The following is a 19,990-nucleotide window of genomic DNA, read 5'->3' as shown; positions in this document are numbered from 1 at the left end:
TAGGTTTCCAGGGAAGGCAGTGAACAGGATCCCTTAGTCCGCGGGCGGCGCGAGGTGGCTGGCTCCTGGCGGCGGCGGAGCAGGGAAAGACGGCGCGGGGGCCGGGTGGCAGCGATCAGCGAGGCCGAGGGAAGGGGCGGGGGAGAGGAGCAGGGAAAGGCGGCGGGGGGAATCTCGCGAGGGTTGGAGTTTTGGCGAGAGTTTGTGGAAGATGGCGCCTGTTGTGACAGGGTAAGTCTGAGGGGGCAGCGAGTGCTGGGAACCGGGAAAGTTGCGGGCGTCTGACTGCCTGCGGTAGGCAGCGGGCCGAGGCTGCGCGGCGCGCCTGGGCTCGGGAGGCGGCGCGGGCGGCGACGCGGCCGCGCGGGGTGGTGCGGGACTCTTGGTGCGCCGCGGTGGAGCGGGCTCCGGCGCGTGAGGGCGGGCGGTGACGAGGCCGGCGGCTGCGGGCGGAGTGCGGCCGGCGCGCGGGGCCGTGGGCACCGTGCCCGCCGCGCGCCTCCTTGGCCGGCCTGGCCGGGATCCCAGCGCAGCTTTGTTCCCTGTGGCCCGCGTCGCCTGTCCGCCCAGCCGCTGCCCTGGGCGCCCGAGCGCTTTGTCTCTGCGCGCTGCCCCCCGCGACTCTGCCCCCGGCCCTTTGTTTCGCCGCCTTAGGCGATATGTGGGAGCTGCTGCGCGCCCCGCATCCCGTCTGCACCTCCACTCCACTGTCCTTCCTCCCGTGCCCCTTTGTTGTATCCCTCTCCTCAGTAGCCGGGTGACCTGCCACAGCCCTGGCACCAGGTTCCTGCCTTTCTTTCTTCCATTGTCTTTTCTCGTGTGTATCCCCTCTCACCTTTTTCTCTTTGGTCCTTAGTCACCCCCCAGAGGCTTTGTCTCCCCCATGTAGTGTCTCATTCTCTTAGCTCCCCTTCCCCTCGCGTCACTGCTTGCTTGATTTATCCACTGCCCACTGTGTCTGTCTGTTGAACTGTCTCAGCCCGGGGGACTCCATCTGGTGCTTCTAAGTGCACACAGACTCTACGGTTTGCTTTTGTTGTTTGAGTCTGGGAGATGCTTGGGGATACTTAAGTTTGCTCCTCCGCGTCCCTGCTCCCCCCCCCCCCCCCCGCACCTCTTTTTCTCGGGATCACACCCCTACCCACCCCCGTCCGCCTTTCTCTTGGGATTAAAACGATCCCACTTTTCTTTGCCATCTTTCTGGGCCCGTGATTGTTTTGCTTGGTAACAGTAGCGCTGGAAAAGGATCTAGATTTCTTGATGGCTATTGCTCTCCCATCACTGGCTTCTGACGGCCCAGGCCAAGAGCATCCGCTGTAGCGTTTCACCTGGGTTACCTGAGGGTTGATGGGAGGGTATATTTTAAAACTGTTATAAGTAGGCTCAAAGGTACTTTTTTTCTTGTTGGTGTTGGAGAATAGTTCCAGATATTCTCCAGTGGATATGCGTTTGATGTGAATAGGTGAGTGAATTTTGATGTTGAAAATTTGTGAATGTTGGGATGGAGAAGTTACCTTTTTCCTGGAATCTGTATCTACAGTTTTAATTGATTTTTCTACTCCTGCTTTTTGGGAGGAGACATCTGGTTTGGGAATTTGATCACTGGCTTGCTTCATCATAATTTAAATGAGTTTACCATTTATGATTGTTTGAATTTGCAGTTTGAGTATGTAGTTTGTGCTTTTTACATCTGTGGATGTGTGACAACTCCTAGTCCGACGTTGGGAATCAGGTGTCAAAGACCAGAACACAGTTTTGGTTTGAAGAATACTGCTCTGAGAATCTTTGTGGAATGCATTAATTACAGGAGGCCAAAGACTGGTAGCTTTTAGTTTGGTTATCTTAAAGGTACTTCCTTATGTTACAGGGGCATTAAGTTGTTTTTGGCTTCTTGTTATGGTAATGTTAAAAGCTTGGGTGATGGGCTGGGCGTGTGGTGTAAGGTACTGTATACTAATAGCCTGAATTTTTGTATCAGGGTTGTTGTTAATACTGAATGTATTGTTGAGAAAATTCTTTTCTACTAGTTGACCACTACTTTCAGAAGATAAATTACCCATAAAATTATATGCAGCTTCATAAAGTTGTACACAAAGGACTGCTGATGAGGACATAGATGAAGTCTAAGGACTATTGGCATGTTGGGAAGGTTTTAAAAAACGTAGTTATTAAAATTAATAGTGTAATCAGTTTAAACCACATTTTGTGAACAATACATAAAGTTGTGAGAATTTGCATTTGTCTCATACTTAGCGCAGAACTGGAGGTTAAAAGTGGGCACTCAGTGGTTCTGGTAGTGAGCACAGTGCAAATGCTGTATAATAATAATAATGCAGTGTAGTTTGTGATTTGTGCACTTAAGAATGATTGCAAAGACACCATAAAGCTAGCTTTACGACTTGAGTTGTGTTGTTTCTATGCATGTGAGACTTTTATTTATAGTTTTATCTTAGCCAGAAGGCTGAGGAGTGTAAGAATTTTCATGAAATAAAAACGGTGCCTTAACTTAGCAGGATATTTGGACATATAAATGAACGGTGGCTGGGAAACTTTCTAAGTATTTGACTATTTCAGCTTTAAACTTATTACTCCAACATGTTTGTAAGGAATCGGTCTATTACATACTTCTCGGCACTCCATTTTAAACAGTTAAGTCCATGTAAAAGTTACTTCTACTGTCTCTTAAATGGGTGAAATAAAAAAGTAAAAAGCAGCTGTTGCCGGGTGTGATTCATTAGATAATCTTTGGCATTAAGGCTGAGTTCGGCATTAGAAAAAAATGTGTTTTAAAGGTCTTAAATGTTTTAATTCTGAGGTTCACTCAGTTTTTAGAAATAAGACTTGGCTTGAAAGCAAGCACTAGTTTGCATTTTGCAGCTTCCTAATACTAAATTCATGTTATTTCAGCTAGGGGCAGTATTTTCTCATGGACTGACTAAAAATTGTTATTTTTGGCGTTTGGCTTTGTGATTATTTCCAAGATGCTCTCTTTCCTCTGCCCGTTTGCTAACTGCAGAATGGGGATGGAGTAGCTTGCTGCATCTGTAGAGGTGCCCCCTAGGGTTTGCAGAGCCCCCTTGGATGAACTGTGTGGGGAACGAGCTGATGTGAAGTAGGTCATATTTTATAGGAAGTCAAGTAGGAGGTTATGAACTAAGTTCTTGGCAAGTTACAGGAGTGACAGTGGAATGAAAGAAAAAACCAACTGTAGTATTGTAGTTTGTATAAAAGATATAATTTAGAGGGAGAGGGTCAAGTAAAACCAAGCTTGTGTAAGAGATGGAAGATATATCAAACTGACACATTGTAAAATTATGGAATGCCCTTTATTGGTTTCTGTATGTAGTAACACTTTTATTTTTTATTTATTTTAATTTTAAAAAGGTAATACTTTTTAGATAGTACAAAGTATTTTTTGTACTCTTAGTCTGGAAATTTTTATATCTGCCTTACAGTTTTTGATGTTTTGAAGAATATTTTCTGATCACTAGGACATAATGTTAAACTTGGCTCTTTTTTTTTTTTAATTCAACATTTTGTAGATACTAACCGATGAAACTCATTTCTTCTTTATTTTGAAAGTTGATAATCACGATGTGTCATCTAGTTTCCCCAGTCAAAGTTTTGGGCTTCTCTCTCACTAACCCTTAACTTCTGAACCTTTTAGACAGGTAACACCATGCAGCCTAGGCTGCCCTGGTACTTAAGATACACCTGCCTAAGCCTCTCAGTGCTAGGATTGCATGTGTGCACATAGCTGAACCTTTACTGTTTTCTAATTACTAAGAACTGATAGTTTTACCTTCTGAAGAACCTCTTTAATCTGTCTTCATCCTTAATGAAACAGTGCATGCTGACATCACTTCTCACCTATTTTACCACAGGCCCCTTTTCCTTTCTAGATTCACCTCTAGATTCTGTAGCATCCCCATGGCAACAGCAGTGTTTCTGAGCAGTGAATCAATCACTCTAGTTTTTAAAAGCTTTCAATGGCTCCCCCTACAGCCTTCACTAGGAGAAGCAGCAGGCTAGAGGGCTTTGAAGTTCTATTTGCTCTGTGCTGGGTTCCAATTCTATTTTTCTTTCCACTTAAGTCTCTGTAATATTATCAGACTGGCCTATCCTTTCTTCTCCCAACAGTTGCAAGATAATTATTCCCAAGTTAAAGGGTTGTGACGGTCAAATGAAATAATAGGTTAAAGTGTTGAGTGGATTCAAGGCTCATACTGTTTTAGAAAAATCTTTGCTAGTGTTTCATAGTAGGCTTCCATAGCTATTTCATGATGCCTTCAACAAATTGTCCTTTCTTCATCTCAATGCTCATAGTTAAGAATTTGGAGTCCCAACATAGGCCCAGCAGTTTAATGCCTCCCTGAATCAGATATATCAGGCTAAGTTCCATGTAATTCTATTTTATTTTATTTTTGTATTGTTTTGTTTTTGTGCTTTTTAAGTTTTACTTTTGCTTCGTGTGTGTATCAGGGTTTTGCCTGTATGTGTGTGTGTGGATGTCAGATCTGGGAGCTACAGACAGTTATGAGCTGCCATGTGGATGCTAGGATTTGAATCTGGGTCCTCTAGGAAGAGCAGGCAGCATCCCAATCAATGAGCCATCTCTTCAGCCCCTGGTATAATTCTCTAGGAAATATGTTACTAGATCCGTAGTGTAATTATTATATTCAAACCATTTCCTTTTAATCATTTATATATTATACTCACAAGTGTGCCCAGTACTTGATAGGGCGTCAGAAAAAAAATTTTTAAGTAGATTTACATTACTGTGAAACATGAATGTGACATGGCTATATAGCCTGAATTTAGTATATATAAATTATTCTTCTAATAAGATACTCATGGGGCTGGAGTGATGGCTCAGCAGTTAAGAGGACTGACTGCTCTTTCAGTAGGTCCCAAGTTCAATCCCTAGCAACCACTTGGTGGCTCACAACCATCTGTAACAGGATCAGATGCCTTCTTCTGGTATGGTTGAAGAGAATGACAGTGTACTCACATCAAATAAATAAATAAATAAGTCTTAAAAAAAAAAAGACACTCATGCGTTTCTAGTTTATAATTCTGTTAGGAAACTGTTGTTGATATAGCCAAAGGAATTGGTGTTTTCAGCCTCAGGCTGGCACATAGTATTAGAAAATATAGTGAGGTACATAGAAAAACCTTTTAGACAATAAAAAACACTGCCGTGAGTTGTTTGTCCAATAATTACAAGTGTACATTTCACATTGTGATTTTTATATGTGGTTGGTTATTAAGTAGCTCTTCAGAGGTTATTATTTATTCAAAGATGAGATGGAAGATAGCTTAGATTTTTAGTTCTTAGGATGTGAATGAGTCTCAAATACTGGCATCTCAACTTTGGGGAGATTGAGACAGTAGATCCTTGGAGCTCTGTTGGGCAATTATCCTAGTTACCTTGGTGAAAGGTTTCAGGAGAGGGAGAGAGGAGGGGGACAGACAGACAGACAGACAGACAGACAGACAGACACACACACACACACACACACACACACACACACACACACACACACACCAACTGTCTTTTAAAGATAGATAGTGCCTAAAAAATGGCACCAGAAGTTGTTCTTTGACCTCCTCACATATTTACACTTAGGAAGACACACCCATGTCCATAGCCCAAGTTGTCTTGAACTCACGATCTTCTTCAGTGCTGGCATTAGCACTAATTAGATATGTTACCTAGCTAATTCCATTTCACTTCTTAGATGCATAAAAATGTACATGAAACCTTCAGGCACTGTGTACTGCTTTGTTTTTTACCCATGCCACAGACTCAAATTAATGCTCTATAGGGAAATTCATTTTTAGGAAAGATTGCTCACTAGCAATTTCTTCATTAATTGTAAAACAGGGGATTATGTTTTCATTGTATTTATCTGCCGGGCACATTGTGATTGTTTTACCTGTGAAATAGAGGTGTCTAATAAAACAAGGTGTGAGTGATTTGTGAATAATAAACTCTGGAGCTCTTTTAGTAAGTCAGTTTCCTTGCTAACCCTTCATGCACATGGCTCACAATATTCTTGTGGGTCATGTTTTAGGAAGGCAGCAGTGTGTGTTTAGTACATAGGGCTGCAACCCTTGAGGTACGGCTTTGACATTTGACCAGGCCTATTTAGTAAATTACTGCTTCACCAGGGGTGTTGTCATTGAGTCATCCCCAACTTTGGAGTTTACTTCTTGCTGCTCATGGATCTGCTTCGACAACCACAATAATAAAGGAACATTGACTGCCCAGCTGCTACTATGTTTCAGACACTATTGGCAGTTCTGAACGCCTCTTAGAGTCTGGCATGATGTTGCTTATGCCTCATTAGGCTTGCTGCTACTTTGGTGAATGAAATGATAGTCTAATGGTCTGAAAAATGTATTTTTCAAGCATACGTAACAGATTTATGGGGATGGGGGGAGTATAAGTGGCAGTAATTGTCTATCTGTGTAAATATTTGTGTAAATTTGTTGGGTTGACAAAATGCACAGAGGTATACACAGCATCTGTTCAGTCAGATTTGGTGAGCTCTCAGGCATTATTAGGTATAGTTAAACTAGATTAAGTTTATATATAAAATGAAAAGACAACCATTTCTTATGCATTGTAAGTTTCAAAGACATGAACTGAAAGTGCTGTCTGCATCTGATGTATGTGAGATAGAATACATTAACTTAGAAAAATCACCAATGAGATTGCTGTATTCCTATAGTATGTTTTGTTGGCACTAGAACTAATTTGCATTGTTAATTAGATGATAGTCTAAATTGCTAAGTCTCCTATGAAAGTATTACTTTCTGAGTGTGTTAGAGAGTGTAATAGAAACAGACTGTATTACGGTATAAAGCCAGTGTTCTAGGGCCTTGTAAAGTCACAGACATGCTAGCTTCAGACTCGATTACAGTAGAACAAAGGTATAGGGGTAGGCCTAGGAATGGAGGGCAACACCCTTTTCTAAGGCAGTGTAGTAATTGCAATCAGTGTGCTGTCTGTCACTAAAGTAGGTCTATGGTAATGAACATGTTAAATCTTTGTTGTGTTGGTATGAGTATTATACTGTAAGGGATATAAAATGTCTTGCTCAGTTTTGGAAGTAGGTATTTAAGAAATAGTTTAATTTCCCCCTTTTTGTAATGTGGAATTTTCAGACAATGAGAGGGGGATATGGAAAGGAAGGGAGAAAAAGAAGCCTAAGTTTTTGAAACCTGAATGTTGACATAGTCAGAAATGAAAGAGTAGGAATAAAGTGAATAAAGTCAAGAGAACCTATATAAAAACATTTAAGTTATTTAATATCAAAGTACTCACATGCTTATCTCTTTCTGTGACAGTTAACATCGTTCTGCAGGTGTCGATTTGTTTGTGTTGATTGTCTTGTCTAATCTTCTTGTGACCTCCCAAAAACCAGAGCTATTTTATATGTGTCTAATAACATCTCCCAGATTAGGAATGCCTGTTCCTGAAAAGGATTTAATAATATGTAACACTTGCCACTAGGTGGCACTTGTTCTAAGTGATAAAGCCAGAATTCTGCAGAGTTGATTTTCTACTTAAATGATACATATATAAACTTACGCTTGGATTATATTCACCATTCTGCACTTCTGCACTATACTGCTTGAAATGCAATGTAAAACTTATCAAATAACAAACCCTGAGTGTTAAAAATAGAAAACTGAACATCATTAGACTATGTCCCATAGATACAGCCTTTTGCAGGAGGCTTTTTTTGTTTGTTAGACTGGATTGCTTTAAAGGAGGAGGGTGGGTGTTTCTTAGAAAATTTGTTGGAAGGTGATAAATCGTGGTTGTCCTGACAATGGGGTTTGTTTGTTTGTTTGTTTGTTTGTTTGTTTTTTTAACTCACCTCCTTACCTCAGTTCTGTATTCTCATCACTGTTCTAGTCTCAGTATTCAGTAATATGTCTCATGATGGTAACTGCATCCTGAGTTGTATACATTGCATTGTATACATAGACCCCATTAGATTCAGGGAACTTTAGAACTGGAAAAGATCTTACTAATTTCATGTTCTAAAATCCTCATTCTTTTTATCAGCCACGGGTAGATTAAATAGTTGAGAGGTTCGATGACTGAGATCCTTCTCTTTGGGGGGGTGTGTGTGTGTCTGTGTCTATGTCTTTTGAGGTATATGTTTGTGCTTTCACTTTTTTTTAAACTTAAATTCATTCCACTTAGTGATCCGTTACTGTGCCAGGTCCTTTATTTGTGAGGGCCAAGATGCAAGAAAGTTCTTCAGGCCAAGTGGAGTCCCACTGTCCACACTGCTGTGCAGCTGTCTGGTCTTCCTCCTTTTGCTGTCATCCTGTTTTTATTTTTCATTTAATTTTTATTTTTTCTTTTGAAACAAGGTCTGGCTGTGTAGTCCAAGTTGGCCTTGAATTGATTATTTATCCCAGGCTGTCTCAAATTCACTGCAGTCCATCTACCTCAGCCTCCCTCTTGCTAGGATTACAGTCCTGTACTGCCATATCTTGTTTTTGTACTTGGAGACAGCAATTTACAATGTTGATTTGGCTGGCTGTGAATTGCTACTGCGGCACAGTCTGGTCTCTGACTTAGCCTCCTGCCTTAGTTTTTCCAGCTGCGGGTTTAGTCATGAATCCCACATCCAACTGAGGTCCTTTTTTTTTTTTAATTTACATTTCAAATGTTATTACCTTTCCCTGTTTCCTGTCCATAAACTCCCTATCCCATTCCCCCTACCCCCTTCTTCTATGAAGGTGTTCTCCCACCCATCCACCCAACCCTTCCTGCCTCCCAGCCCTGACATTCCTTTACAGTGGAGGGTGGGGGTCCAGCTTTGACAGAACCAAGACTTCTTCTCCCATTGGTGCCCAACAAGGCCATCCTCTGCTTCATATGCAGTTGGAGCCATGGGTCTGTCCATGTGAAGTCTTTGGGTAGTGGTTTGGTCCCTGGGAGCTCTGGTTGGTTGGTATTGTTGTTCTTATGGGGTTGCAAGCCCCTTCAGCTCCTAACTGAGGTCTTTTAGTCTTGATACTACTTAGGATGCATTTTCTATTTCTGATGGGCTGAAGTGGCCTCTTAGGAGTGTGGCCACTTACTGCAGACCTTCTTATCCACGGAGAACGTAACTCCTCCCACTCATTCCTCTCCTCTCTACGATCTTAGTTTGCACCTGGCTGGCCCTAGAAGAAGATGGAAGGGCAGATGGTGAAAAAGAAAGACTACACAACTTTATATTTTATGCTGAAAAGCTGACTGGCTTATATAAACTTGATGAACATGCACCCGTTATTCTGGTGTATAGCTAAGACACTACTCTCAACTATGTAGTTATTAAATCTTTTGTGTCTGTCATCTCTGCTTATGCAGATGTCAAATGAATTGAATTCATTCTGGCATTCAAAAATAGTGGTGATAGGCTTTGGTAAATCACTTACAGTCTAATAATGAATGCCATTATTTGATTAAATGAATTGCTGTCTCACTGGTGTAGTTTTTGGTTTTGAATAATCAAACATGGGTACTTGTCCCTTGTAAGAGTTATTTCACAAATATTGGCACCCATCCTTTAAGTTGGCCTTCTCTCTTACATTCAGTGTACATTTTGCACTCAAAATCTAGCGACATGTCATTTATTTAAACCAGTGGTTTCTTAGTTGTAACTCCTGCGAATTGTTGGTTGGTAAACTAGGTAATTGTTAAATTACATAAGCACTCACTCTGTAGACCATGTTGGCTCGAGTCCAGAGATCCACCTGCATCTGCCTTCTGAGTCCTGGGACTAAAGGTGTGGGCCAAATTTAAACCTAGATTTATCTGTTAGTTGTGTCTTGACTCTTTCCATAGTTCCTTTGTGTAGCTGAACCTTTCCTTTTCTTTTAGACCCCTGGCCTTGTGCCTTTGAGGCAGGCATTCTACAGGTTACATACTTCTTAAGGACTAATGTTACATTAGCATGTGCTTTATTTTTTGCTAATTGGAAACATTTTACAAAAAATTAAAATCTAATAGCAATATATCTTATAAAGTGAGCCATTGTACTTTCATAACAAGAAATAGCTTGTTAATATTTGTGAGTATATTTTTAAATTTTTAATAAATGCAAATGTGAACATTTTATATTAAAAATTTCAATGGATAACCATCAATATTAAAAAGATGGGAGGTGGGCAGGCTAGATGGCTCAGTTGTTGAGAACACTTGTTCTTGCTTTGGACCTAGGTTTGATTCCCAGCACCCATAGGTAGCTCACAAACATCTATACATTCGGTTTCAGAGGTCGGTGTCCTCTTCTGACCTTCATTTGCACCAGATACAAGTGATACACTGACATACTTGTAGGCAACACATCCAAACAGTGCAGTAAAATAGTAGTAAGAAGAAGATTAGGAGTTGACAGAGTCCTCAGTACAGCCCTTGCTCACAGATGACATCTATCTGTCTCGTGGAGAGTTGAAGGTCAGAGTACTTTGGCCTCACCCACTACTCTGCTTCTGCCTGTTGGGCCTGCCTGTTTGGTTGCCCTGTACTGTGACTGGCCTTGTGTTTGTCTTTCCGTTTGAGTGCTTTCATGATGCTTGTAGGGACAAGGCAGTTCTGGGTTTCAGTAAATGTGCTTAGAATACTTTAAGAAATTACAGTAGTACTCTTCTATTAGATTGCTATGAAAGTAAACCTTTCTAGAAATGCATTTCAAGTTATATTTGATCACATAGTGTTTATAATCAACGAGTGCTGAAATAACAGAGTTTATCTTTAAACTTTCTATTTAAAAAAAGTTCAAGATGACAATGTTAGGCACTCTAGACATGCAGTTTCATTAGATAATGCTTTTTCTACTTTGTGTTTTCAGGTTCATTCCCCTCCCCTCACCCCCAAACAGTTTATTTTCTGCCTACGGACCAATTTCAGGTCTTGTAATTATTATGTATAGTTCAGGATGGCCTTAGGTAAGAGTAACTGACTTGCTTTGCAACTTAAATTTTCCCTCTTGGGAAATGGAGAAAAAGCAAGTTCTTTCCAGGACCAAGCCTACTACAAAAAGCCTGCAACATGAGACTGACTATGGAATTGCTCATGACCATCTTTTTGCTCAGCTGCAGCAGCTGTTGCCCTCCCCTTTCAGCATGGTCTCCTTCATAGTCCCTATTTATTAGGTGTCAAGATCCAGGGATGTGTGCATGTGTGCGTGCGTGCGTTGGTTGCTTTTATTGACTACAATGTCTTTATATCCTTGACTGACTCCAGCAAACTCTACCACTTGCTTGTACATGAGCTTTCCTTTGATATTCCTTTACTGTCGAAAATGTTAATTTCCCTTGTCTCCTCTTTGCTTTTAAACTCCCGCTGTCTGCTCTTCAAAATGAGTTTGTTGTCCAGCAGCTAGCCTGCATGCATCCCTTCCACTATGTGTAAGCTCCATCTCTGCTGCTGGCCCGTCTCCTCACGTTCCCCTGCATCCCCTACCCCTTTCTCTGGGAAGATTTATCCACTGGCTCCTGTCTTGATGTCTCTTACTTCCTTCTGTTCTCTTTCTTTCTTGTTCATTGACGACCTGATTTTATTCTTCCAGGTGTCTTACTCCTTGTTTACTGCAGCTGCCTTATTAAGGGCTGCCTGGTCCTGCAGTTAGACTGTCACTGTCTTAACTATTCTGACTCCGCCTACTGCCATTCCAAGTTAGTTCATCCTGTAGTCTGTGGCTCTTGGTGTTTTGTTCCCCTGTTAACTTTTTGGAGGTTATAGGGATACTTGATAACCTAGGTTTTTTGTGATTGTATCTGTGGATTTTGATTTGGCTAGTCTAGTTGCTGCTTCTTCTTTTGAGGGATTATAAATTTATGTGACTGTCATTTCCATCCTAAAGTTTTATTTTTAGTTTTTAAAAGACATCAGATATATAAACCAAGTAGCTGTGAAGTATGTAGTTTCTCTACACACATGTAAGTCTCAACTCTCAGGGATAATATGCTAAATGTCAGTGGGATGTTTCTTTCCAACTTGGAAATTCTTTTCTTTATTGACTCTTAGAAGTTGTGCGTATGTGGGTCCATGTGTGTACGTGTGTATGTGTGTAGATGTCTGAGGAGTCCAGAAGAGGGTGTTAGAGTCCCTGAACCTGGAGTTATGAGCAGTTTTAAACTGCCTGACTTGGGTGCTGGGAACTGAATTTGGGTCCTCTACAAGAGCAGTATGTGCCCCTAACCTCTGAGCCACCTTTCCAGTCTCTCTGGTAATTTTTTGCATTTTCAGTATGTGTTTGGGAGGCCGTTTGTGGAAAGAACATAAGCTAATCATGAGAAACATTCTGCTCACCCCTATTGGTTATGGCATGCTAAGTAGCTAGAAGCTGCTTCTAACAACATATACATCAAAGGCATTGCTGTCAAGAATAATCCAGTATTCTCATAGTTTGGTACTTTAGGTACCATTAATTACTTTGTGTTATTTTCAGCTGGGGGGTGGGGGGGTCTTTAATGTAGCTCATCCTAGCCACAGATTTACTCCCCACCGTACCTAGTTGGTCCTCCTGGTTACACTGAAGTGGTTTAGTGTCAGTTTCACCTAAAACTGTTGTATACATGTCATTTTAAAGTCTTTGCTATTGAACTTGGTTGTTTTATAAGACAGCAGTTGTGGATGTGGCCTAAGAACTGATGAGCCCCTGTAGTGATTAGCTGTTGTGGAGCCGTGAAAGGCTCCTTACAAACTGTAGCCACAGCTGCCGTGAACGCTGTGTTTGTGGGTTTTGAGGTGGCAGGGTGGGGGGTGCGACACACAAATCAAGTGTTTCTGCTTTGGTTTCTTAACGCTGTTTCTTTCTTTGCCTTTGAGGGAATTTGGAACATTTGCTTGAATGTTTTAATGCTTTTTTTCTCTCTCTCTAGATATAGTCTGATGTGAAGGTGAGATATTTTATTGGCATTGTTTCTGTCATCTGATACTCTGTGTGACAGCATTGTGTTCACTGTGCTGAGTTGTGGACATTGAGTTACTTGGAACTAAGTATTTTTCTGTTTAAAAAAAAAATCATTGTGGGGGCTGGAGAGAGATGGCTCAGCGGTTAAGAACACCCGACTACTCTTCCAGAGGTCCTGAGTTCATTCCCAGCAACCACATGGTGGCTCACAACCATCTGTAAAGAGATCCGATGTCCTCTTCTGGTGTGTCTGAAGACAGCTACAGTGTACTTATATGTAATAAATAAATAAATCTTTAAAAAAAGAAAGAAAGAAAGAAAGAAAAAAATCATTGTAATGGCTAAAATAACTTTTGACTCAGATTGAAAGATTGGAATTTTACAATTTTTTTTAAAAATCAAAGTAATGATATTTACATTATATATACATACATATATATCTTTTCTATTTATGTCAAAATAGAGTTTTCCCAAATAAAAAGAATCCTAGTGCTTGCCTTTAATCCCAGCACTCAGGACTCAGAGGCAGGAGGATCTCTCTGTGAGTTTGAGGCTAGCCTGGGTCTTCAGAGGGAGTTTCAGGACAGCCAAGAGTAAATACATAGAGAAAGCTTGTTTTGGAAAACCAAAAGAAACAAACAAGAATTCTAGATTTGATTCTATATATCTACCAACAAACATGTCTGTCTGTCTGTTTTTGAAATAGGACTGACCTGAAACTCACTATGTAGTCCAGGTTGGCCTGTTTCTGCCTCTAGGGTGTGGAGATCAAGTGCATGCAGCTATAGTGTCTGCGTGCACGTGCGCGCGCGCGCACACACACACACACACACACACACACACACACACACACACACACACTCACACACACACACACACACACACACACACACACACTGCTTACTGTCTGTGAAAGCCTTAGACTGACCATATGTAAAGTCAGAGCTTAACATGATTTCATAGTGTAAAACCTTCAGCACTGAACATATTCTGAAAACAGGTTATAAAGGAAAATAGAGATGATAATTACCAAAATAGCTAATTTAATTTTTAGTATGCTTGGCCTTGAATCTATTATCTTGCACATGCTAAGCAAGCACTCTGGTCATTAAGCTGTACCTTCAATTCTTCTCCCTTTTCTTTCTTTTTAAGTAAATAAATTTTTTGTAAGTTTTGTACTTGGCTAGTAGTTTAAGTTCAGACAGAGACTAACATTTGATGTTTTGTTGTATGGGACATATTTCCAGGAGGATTTTTATTCCTTATAAAAGAGAATAATTTCTATGAATTGTGGTTATTAATCATAGTCCTAAATACAAAAGCATTCCCAGTGAGTTAGTGATGATTCATTATCAAATTTTTAACAGAGTGGTTGTAGACTAGCAGTGAGAATAATTAGCTAGAAAATATTAGCAGGGTAGAGATCCCTTTGTGTGACATTTAAGCTTAATTTCCTGGCCAGTTTATATGACTAATTAGAACTTCTGAAGCATTTGGGATGTGCTGTTGTGGTTGACTCCCTGAGCTCACTAGGGAAGTTAAAATATGATTTCAGTCTAGCAGCTGGCTTTCCTATTGCCGTTCCTGAGCAGTACCTCCAAGTTCATGTTTGAGTTGGGTGATCTTCTAGTCGTACCAACTCCGTACTTTGGAATGCCTGGACAGACTATGATGTAGACGTATGCTTCCCACAGTTGGAGCTGTGTGTGCTTAATCATGCTCCAAGTGAAGGAAGCCTACTTTCTTTATCTAATAGGCAGATACTCTTCTTTAGTCCCAGGGTATTTATTCTTCCTCCCCAGTCATCCTTTGAGGAATTTCTTAGCTGCTTGTTCAACCTTTTTACTCTCATCACCCCCCTCCCCAATATTATTTTAGACAGGGTCTTCCTATTAATTAACCTCAAGTAGACTTTGAATCTGGGAGCTCCTTACTACCTCAGCATCCTGAGTGCTGGGATTATAGGCCTGTTGCTGTCAGTGTGCTATTTTCATTTCCACTTCGTCAGATGACAACTTCTAATTAGTGCTTTGAGGGCACCTTGTGATAGAATTAAGGTGGGCTTCATTGTGCTGGGGGAGGCTTTCAGAATGTAGCCATGCTGGGGTTTACAATTACAAGACCATCTTCTTTTTGATTCATAGTGAAGCTTTTTTAAGTGGGGTTTTTCTGTGTAGCCCTGGTCATCCTGGAACTTTCTGTAGACCAGGCTGGCTTTGAACTCAGATTTGCCTGCCTCTGCCTCCTGAACACCGTTATGAAAGGTGGGTGACACCACTGGCTTTGATGGAAATTTTTACTTGCTAATAGGGTTACTTTCCCTAATTTTCAATGTGCTTGACTTCTCCCATTGGAAAATTTTAAAAACCAGAAATTTGGGATAGCCATACTTACTTGTGCTCTTAAAAAAATCACTTACTAAGATTCTAAAAACATTGTAGACTTGATAGTTGAAATAGCCAGAATTTTCAGTCTACTTTTAAAGTTTTTTCTTGATCATATATAAAAGGATTCTAGTGATGTTTTGAGATAGTACAAAGATGAGTTTTATCTTGGGAGAGAAGGTAAGGTTTTCTTTTTCTGAAATAATTAATTGGGCCAGTTCAAAGAATGAGTGGAATTAAAGAACTCTAATAAATTTGTCAAGGGGGGAGGGGATTCTAATGTTCTGTATGGATTCCAAGGGCTCATTGGTGTCATTTATTGGGTAGGTGGCACTGACCTAAATGAACAGTAGAGGAGTTCAGTTACTGTTGGGAGTTTTGGGTCAGTTGACCAAGAACTTGAGAATTGAAGGCTGACTCGAGAGCTAGATGAAGGTATTCAGTGGCAGTTACAGGTACGTATAGGATTCCAGCTGGAAAGGTCAAGATTTGAAAAACACCGAGACTAGTAGGTAGCAGTTAGACCACCATCCTATGGAGAGCTAGCAGAAATAGCTGGGAAGCCCCAGTATGCAAGGAGTGTACAGTAGAAACTAATAGGAACCAACAGCAGGGCCAGGCCTCAGCATTGCAACAGTACAGAAGTGAATGGAGGACCTGGTCACTGCGTCACACACTGCAAAGAAAGAACAGGTGAGAGGCTCACTGTCCATCAGATTCATGACTTGTAAGACCCTAGAACCTGGCAAGACAGTTATGGTAAAGCGGTGAGAAGTGTAGTGTAAGTTGAGGAATTGAGTCAGAGGAAGTAAAAAGTAATGGCTCTGAGTGTGGAGGATGAAAGCTATGAAGTTGTGATGGAACTTTAAAAAACAAAACAAAACTATAATCTATGTTGGGGGAATTTATTCTTTTGTACATCCATCTGTCTTTTGTTGCTTTCAAATAATATTTTGAATGCCATGGTAGCTTCATATACTTTACATCACAAGATGTTTTGTATGTATATGTGCACACACCCATTTTAATTGTGTGTGTGTGTGTGTGTGTGTGTGTGTGTGGGGGGGTGGTATTGTTGGTAGTGCATGTGAATGTAGGTCTGTGTTCATATGAAGGCTAGAGGGCAATCTCTGCTCCTCAGGCAACATACATTGTTTTATTTGTTTTTGTTTTTGTCTATGTTTTTTTATTTTTTATTTTTATTTATTTATTTATTTATTTTTAAGTGTCTAGAACTGGCCAAGTAGTCTAGCCCTGCTGACCAGTGATTCCCTAGGGATTTGCCTGTGTCCATTCCCCATTACTAGGATTACAAGCATGTGTCACCATACTCACTTTTTAGGTTCCTGTACCTACCAAACTGTTTCTCCAGCCCCAGTTTCTATTTTTATTATGTCATCAGTGGAACTTTGATCAGTGGAACAGGGTTTCTGCTGTATAACCTTGGCTGTTCTGGAACTTGATCTTTAGACCAGACTGGCTTTGAACTCACCGAGATCTGCCTGTGCTGGGACTAAAGATGTATGTCACCACAACACAGCCATCAATGGGACTTTTAAAGGTGGTTTTTGAAGGCTTTCAAATCAAAGATAGAAGACTTGAGGGCCTCCCTCCATGTTAAGGACATGCATACAGTGGTCTTTGCCAGAACAGGGCAAAGATTCGCTGGGACTGGCATTACAGATGTTCTGAGCTACCATGTGGATGCTGGCTCCTCTGGAAGAGTGGCTAGTTATCTTAGCAGCTGAGCTCTTTTCATCCCCAGTCATTTGTGCTGTCAAACCTTGTGCCCAACCTCTAGAGATGGTAGAAGTTTCTGTACTAAAGTGTGGTCAAGATGGATGCGAGTGAGGTGGTGGATGTCTGGATTAGTATGTAAGATAGAGACATAAACCAAAGATTACTCCATGGTTTTTGAGCCTGTGCAATAGTAATATAGGATTTCCATTATTAAGTAAGGGGAAACATTTTGGAATGAAATCCCTAGATGGGCATGTATGTGAGTGGTGTGCTTTTATGGCTTCTGGATATTACATAGTGACATGAAAAAAATCTCAAGCTAGTCAGCTCTTTGTAAGCATGGTTTTGAGTACTCTCCATTTACTCTTAGGGAAGATGCCTAGTCAAAAATAATATAAAGGGGGGAAAACCAGCTGCTAAGATGACTCAGTGGGTGAAGATGCTTCTAATCAAGCCAGAGGACTTAACTCGGTGAGTTGTCAGGGATGACTTGGTGGTTAAGAACACTAGCTGCTTTTAGGACGTGGGTTTAATTTTTAGCACCTCTGGCTTCTGTGGGCACCAGACATGAAAGTGATGTATACAGACATTTATGCAGGCAAAACACTCTGTCCTGGCTAGTTTTATGTCAACTTGACATAAGCTAGAGTCATCTGAAAAAAGGGGGGGAACCTTAATTGAGAAAATGGCTCCATAAGATCATGCTGCAAGCATTCCTGCAGCACATTTTCTTAATTAGTGATTGATGGGGGGAAAGCCCAGCCCTTGGTGGGTGGTGCTGTCCCTGAGTTGGTGGTCCTGGGTTCTACAAGAAAGCAGGCTGAGCAAAGCCTTGGGAGTAAGCCAGTAAGTAGCACCCTTTCATGGTTTCTGGATCAGCTCCTGTCTCTAGGATCCTACGTTGTTTGAATTCCTGCCCTGACTTCCTTCAGCAAGCAATTTACCTGCCAGGCCAGCTCCCAGGCCCCACTAGCTTTCTATTTTGATAGTATGGTTATATTGTTAAAAGACATGCATGCTTTTAAGCCCATTGACTTAAGTAGATTATGAGTAGGTCACTCCAGTTTCTAATTTTTCTTGTCCTATTGGAGACGGGATCTGCTAAGAACTGCTTTACGTGAGTAGAGTTGGGGAGTTCCTTATCTCTAGTTTGCTAGTGACTTAAGAAGAGGTTTCCAGGGGAAACGAAACCTCTCTTAAGTTTATCACTACCCAGAAGTCACATTCACTTAACAGTCATGTATAGTCAGTCAGCAGCCATTGTATCTGATACCATTCCATCTCAGAAAATGCTTTGTACTTTTTGACTTTTATGATGAGATTTTTTTTCTTGATAATCTTTCTGGGTAATACATACCTAAAACATTTTTGATAATTGGCAATGGAAAGGTGAGAAGCATGAGAGAACAGAAAGCAAGTGTGAAGAAAGGTAATTGGAAGTTATCACACGAAAAGAAGCCCCTGGAGGCTTTTAAAAATAGCTCTTTCTACCACAAGTTTTCAGCTTTCTAAAATTCCTTTCTCTCAGTTTCATTGTAGAAATTAAGCTAATGAAAGGCACTAGATCATTGAAATTAGAAGTTTAACCTGTGGGAAACATTTCCATAAATGGTATCTTGTTAAATTTATTACTTCTGGGGCAGTGGTGGCACATGCCTTTAATCCCAGCACTTGGGAGGGAGAGGTAAGCAGATAGATCTCTTTAATTTGAGAACAACCAGGGCTACACAGAGAAACTATCTTGAAAAACCAAAGTATTATTTACTATTAGATAGATAGATAGGTAGAGGTTCAAGACAGGTATTTTGGCTACTGACTTTAGGTGAAATTGCCTTTATTGTTTAATTACTTGAATATGGAATAATATTAAGTTAGCTTGTATGATATAGTGAAAAATTAAATCAACCCAAAAACGTGTGAAATTTCTTTCTTTTCAGCAAGTTAGTAATTGGTTCTGTTGCAGGCACTTGGTGGGGATCCTCCAGTTAATTAAGTTCTAAAGAAGGCCCCAACCAGGTCTGGTAGTGTAGACCTGTAATTCCAGTTACTTGGGAGACTTGAGTCTGGAAGATTGTTCAAGACTTGACCTGGACTACATAGTGAATTTAAGGCCAGCCTTAACAATTTACTGAGACCTTGATTTGGGGGAAAATTTTTTTTTAAAGAAGTCTGATGTAGCTCAGTAGTAGAGAACCTTCTTAGTATGTCCCAGGTTCAATCCCTAACACTGCATTGTGGGAGAATTCAGAACCCCCCTCCCTTTTTTTGTGGTGCGTGTGTGTGTGTGTGTGTGTGTGTGTGTGTGTGTGTGTATGTGTTTGATTTTTTTTTTTTTTGAGACAGTACCTCAGTAGCCCAGGCTGGCTTAGAACATAGCTAATTAGCTCATAGCCCAGGCTAACCTTGAGATCTTCTTATTCACTTTCTGAGTGGCAAGATTACAGGCATTCTTATTTTAATTTTTATCATGTGATTTACTTTAGGGGGAGTGTAATATACATGTTCTTGCTATGTAGCCTTCATAGGCTTCAGACATGAGAACCTCTTGTCTCAGCTTCCCTCTTGCTGAGATACAGTAATGCGCCACCATGCCGAACTCTGTTACCATTAATGGGCTATAAGGGATGTTTTGATATTCATGGTGGTTAAACAGTAAAGAAAACATTTGAAAGGATTTTTTAAAATTAGAAGAGGTGCGTTCTTACTTGTGTAGTATTTTCTGACCTTAGTTACTTGCTTCAGTAGTTAATTTTTTTTGTCCTTTAAAAGAAAAATATGAATAAAGGACAAAATTTAATTTTACTGCCTTAAACAGTCTACATTTTAAAATGAATCCATGGCATATATGTATGTCAGTATAGTATATATTGGGTTGTGATGTGTATTTAGAACTTCTGTGCCCGTTTAAAAATAATCCAGTTGGGCCGGGCA

At 40.7% G+C, this 19,990-nt stretch overlaps 1 protein-coding gene across 8 annotated transcripts in view; it reads left to right on the top strand.

Annotated features, from left to right (window-relative positions):
• Rbpj (recombination signal binding protein for immunoglobulin kappa J region) overlaps positions 1-19,990 on the top strand; it is a 184,855-nt gene that overhangs the window by 120,925 nt on the left and 43,940 nt on the right. Inside the window, exon 2 of one of the 8 annotated variants that reach the window (NM_001106631.2) lies at positions 9,899-9,936. The exons of 4 other annotated variants lie outside the window; for them this stretch is intronic. Coding sequence is in view for 1 of the 4 variants with exons in the window: in NM_001414973.1 (NP_001401902.1) it covers positions 212-231 (20 nt within the window). In the remaining 3 variants the exon portion in view is untranslated. Of the gene's footprint in view, positions 1-35; positions 232-281; positions 1,464-9,898; positions 9,937-19,990 lie in introns of those variants that run through there. 3 more of the 8 variants (NM_001414973.1, XM_039092405.2, XM_039092407.2) reach the window with 3 other exon arrangements.

Source organism: Rattus norvegicus, chromosome 14 (assembly GCF_036323735.1).
Source record: "Rattus norvegicus strain BN/NHsdMcwi chromosome 14, GRCr8, whole genome shotgun sequence".
NCBI classification, from domain to species: Eukaryota; Metazoa; Chordata; class Mammalia; order Rodentia; family Muridae; genus Rattus; species Rattus norvegicus.
This window is presented reverse-complemented; position numbering and strand designations above follow the sequence as displayed.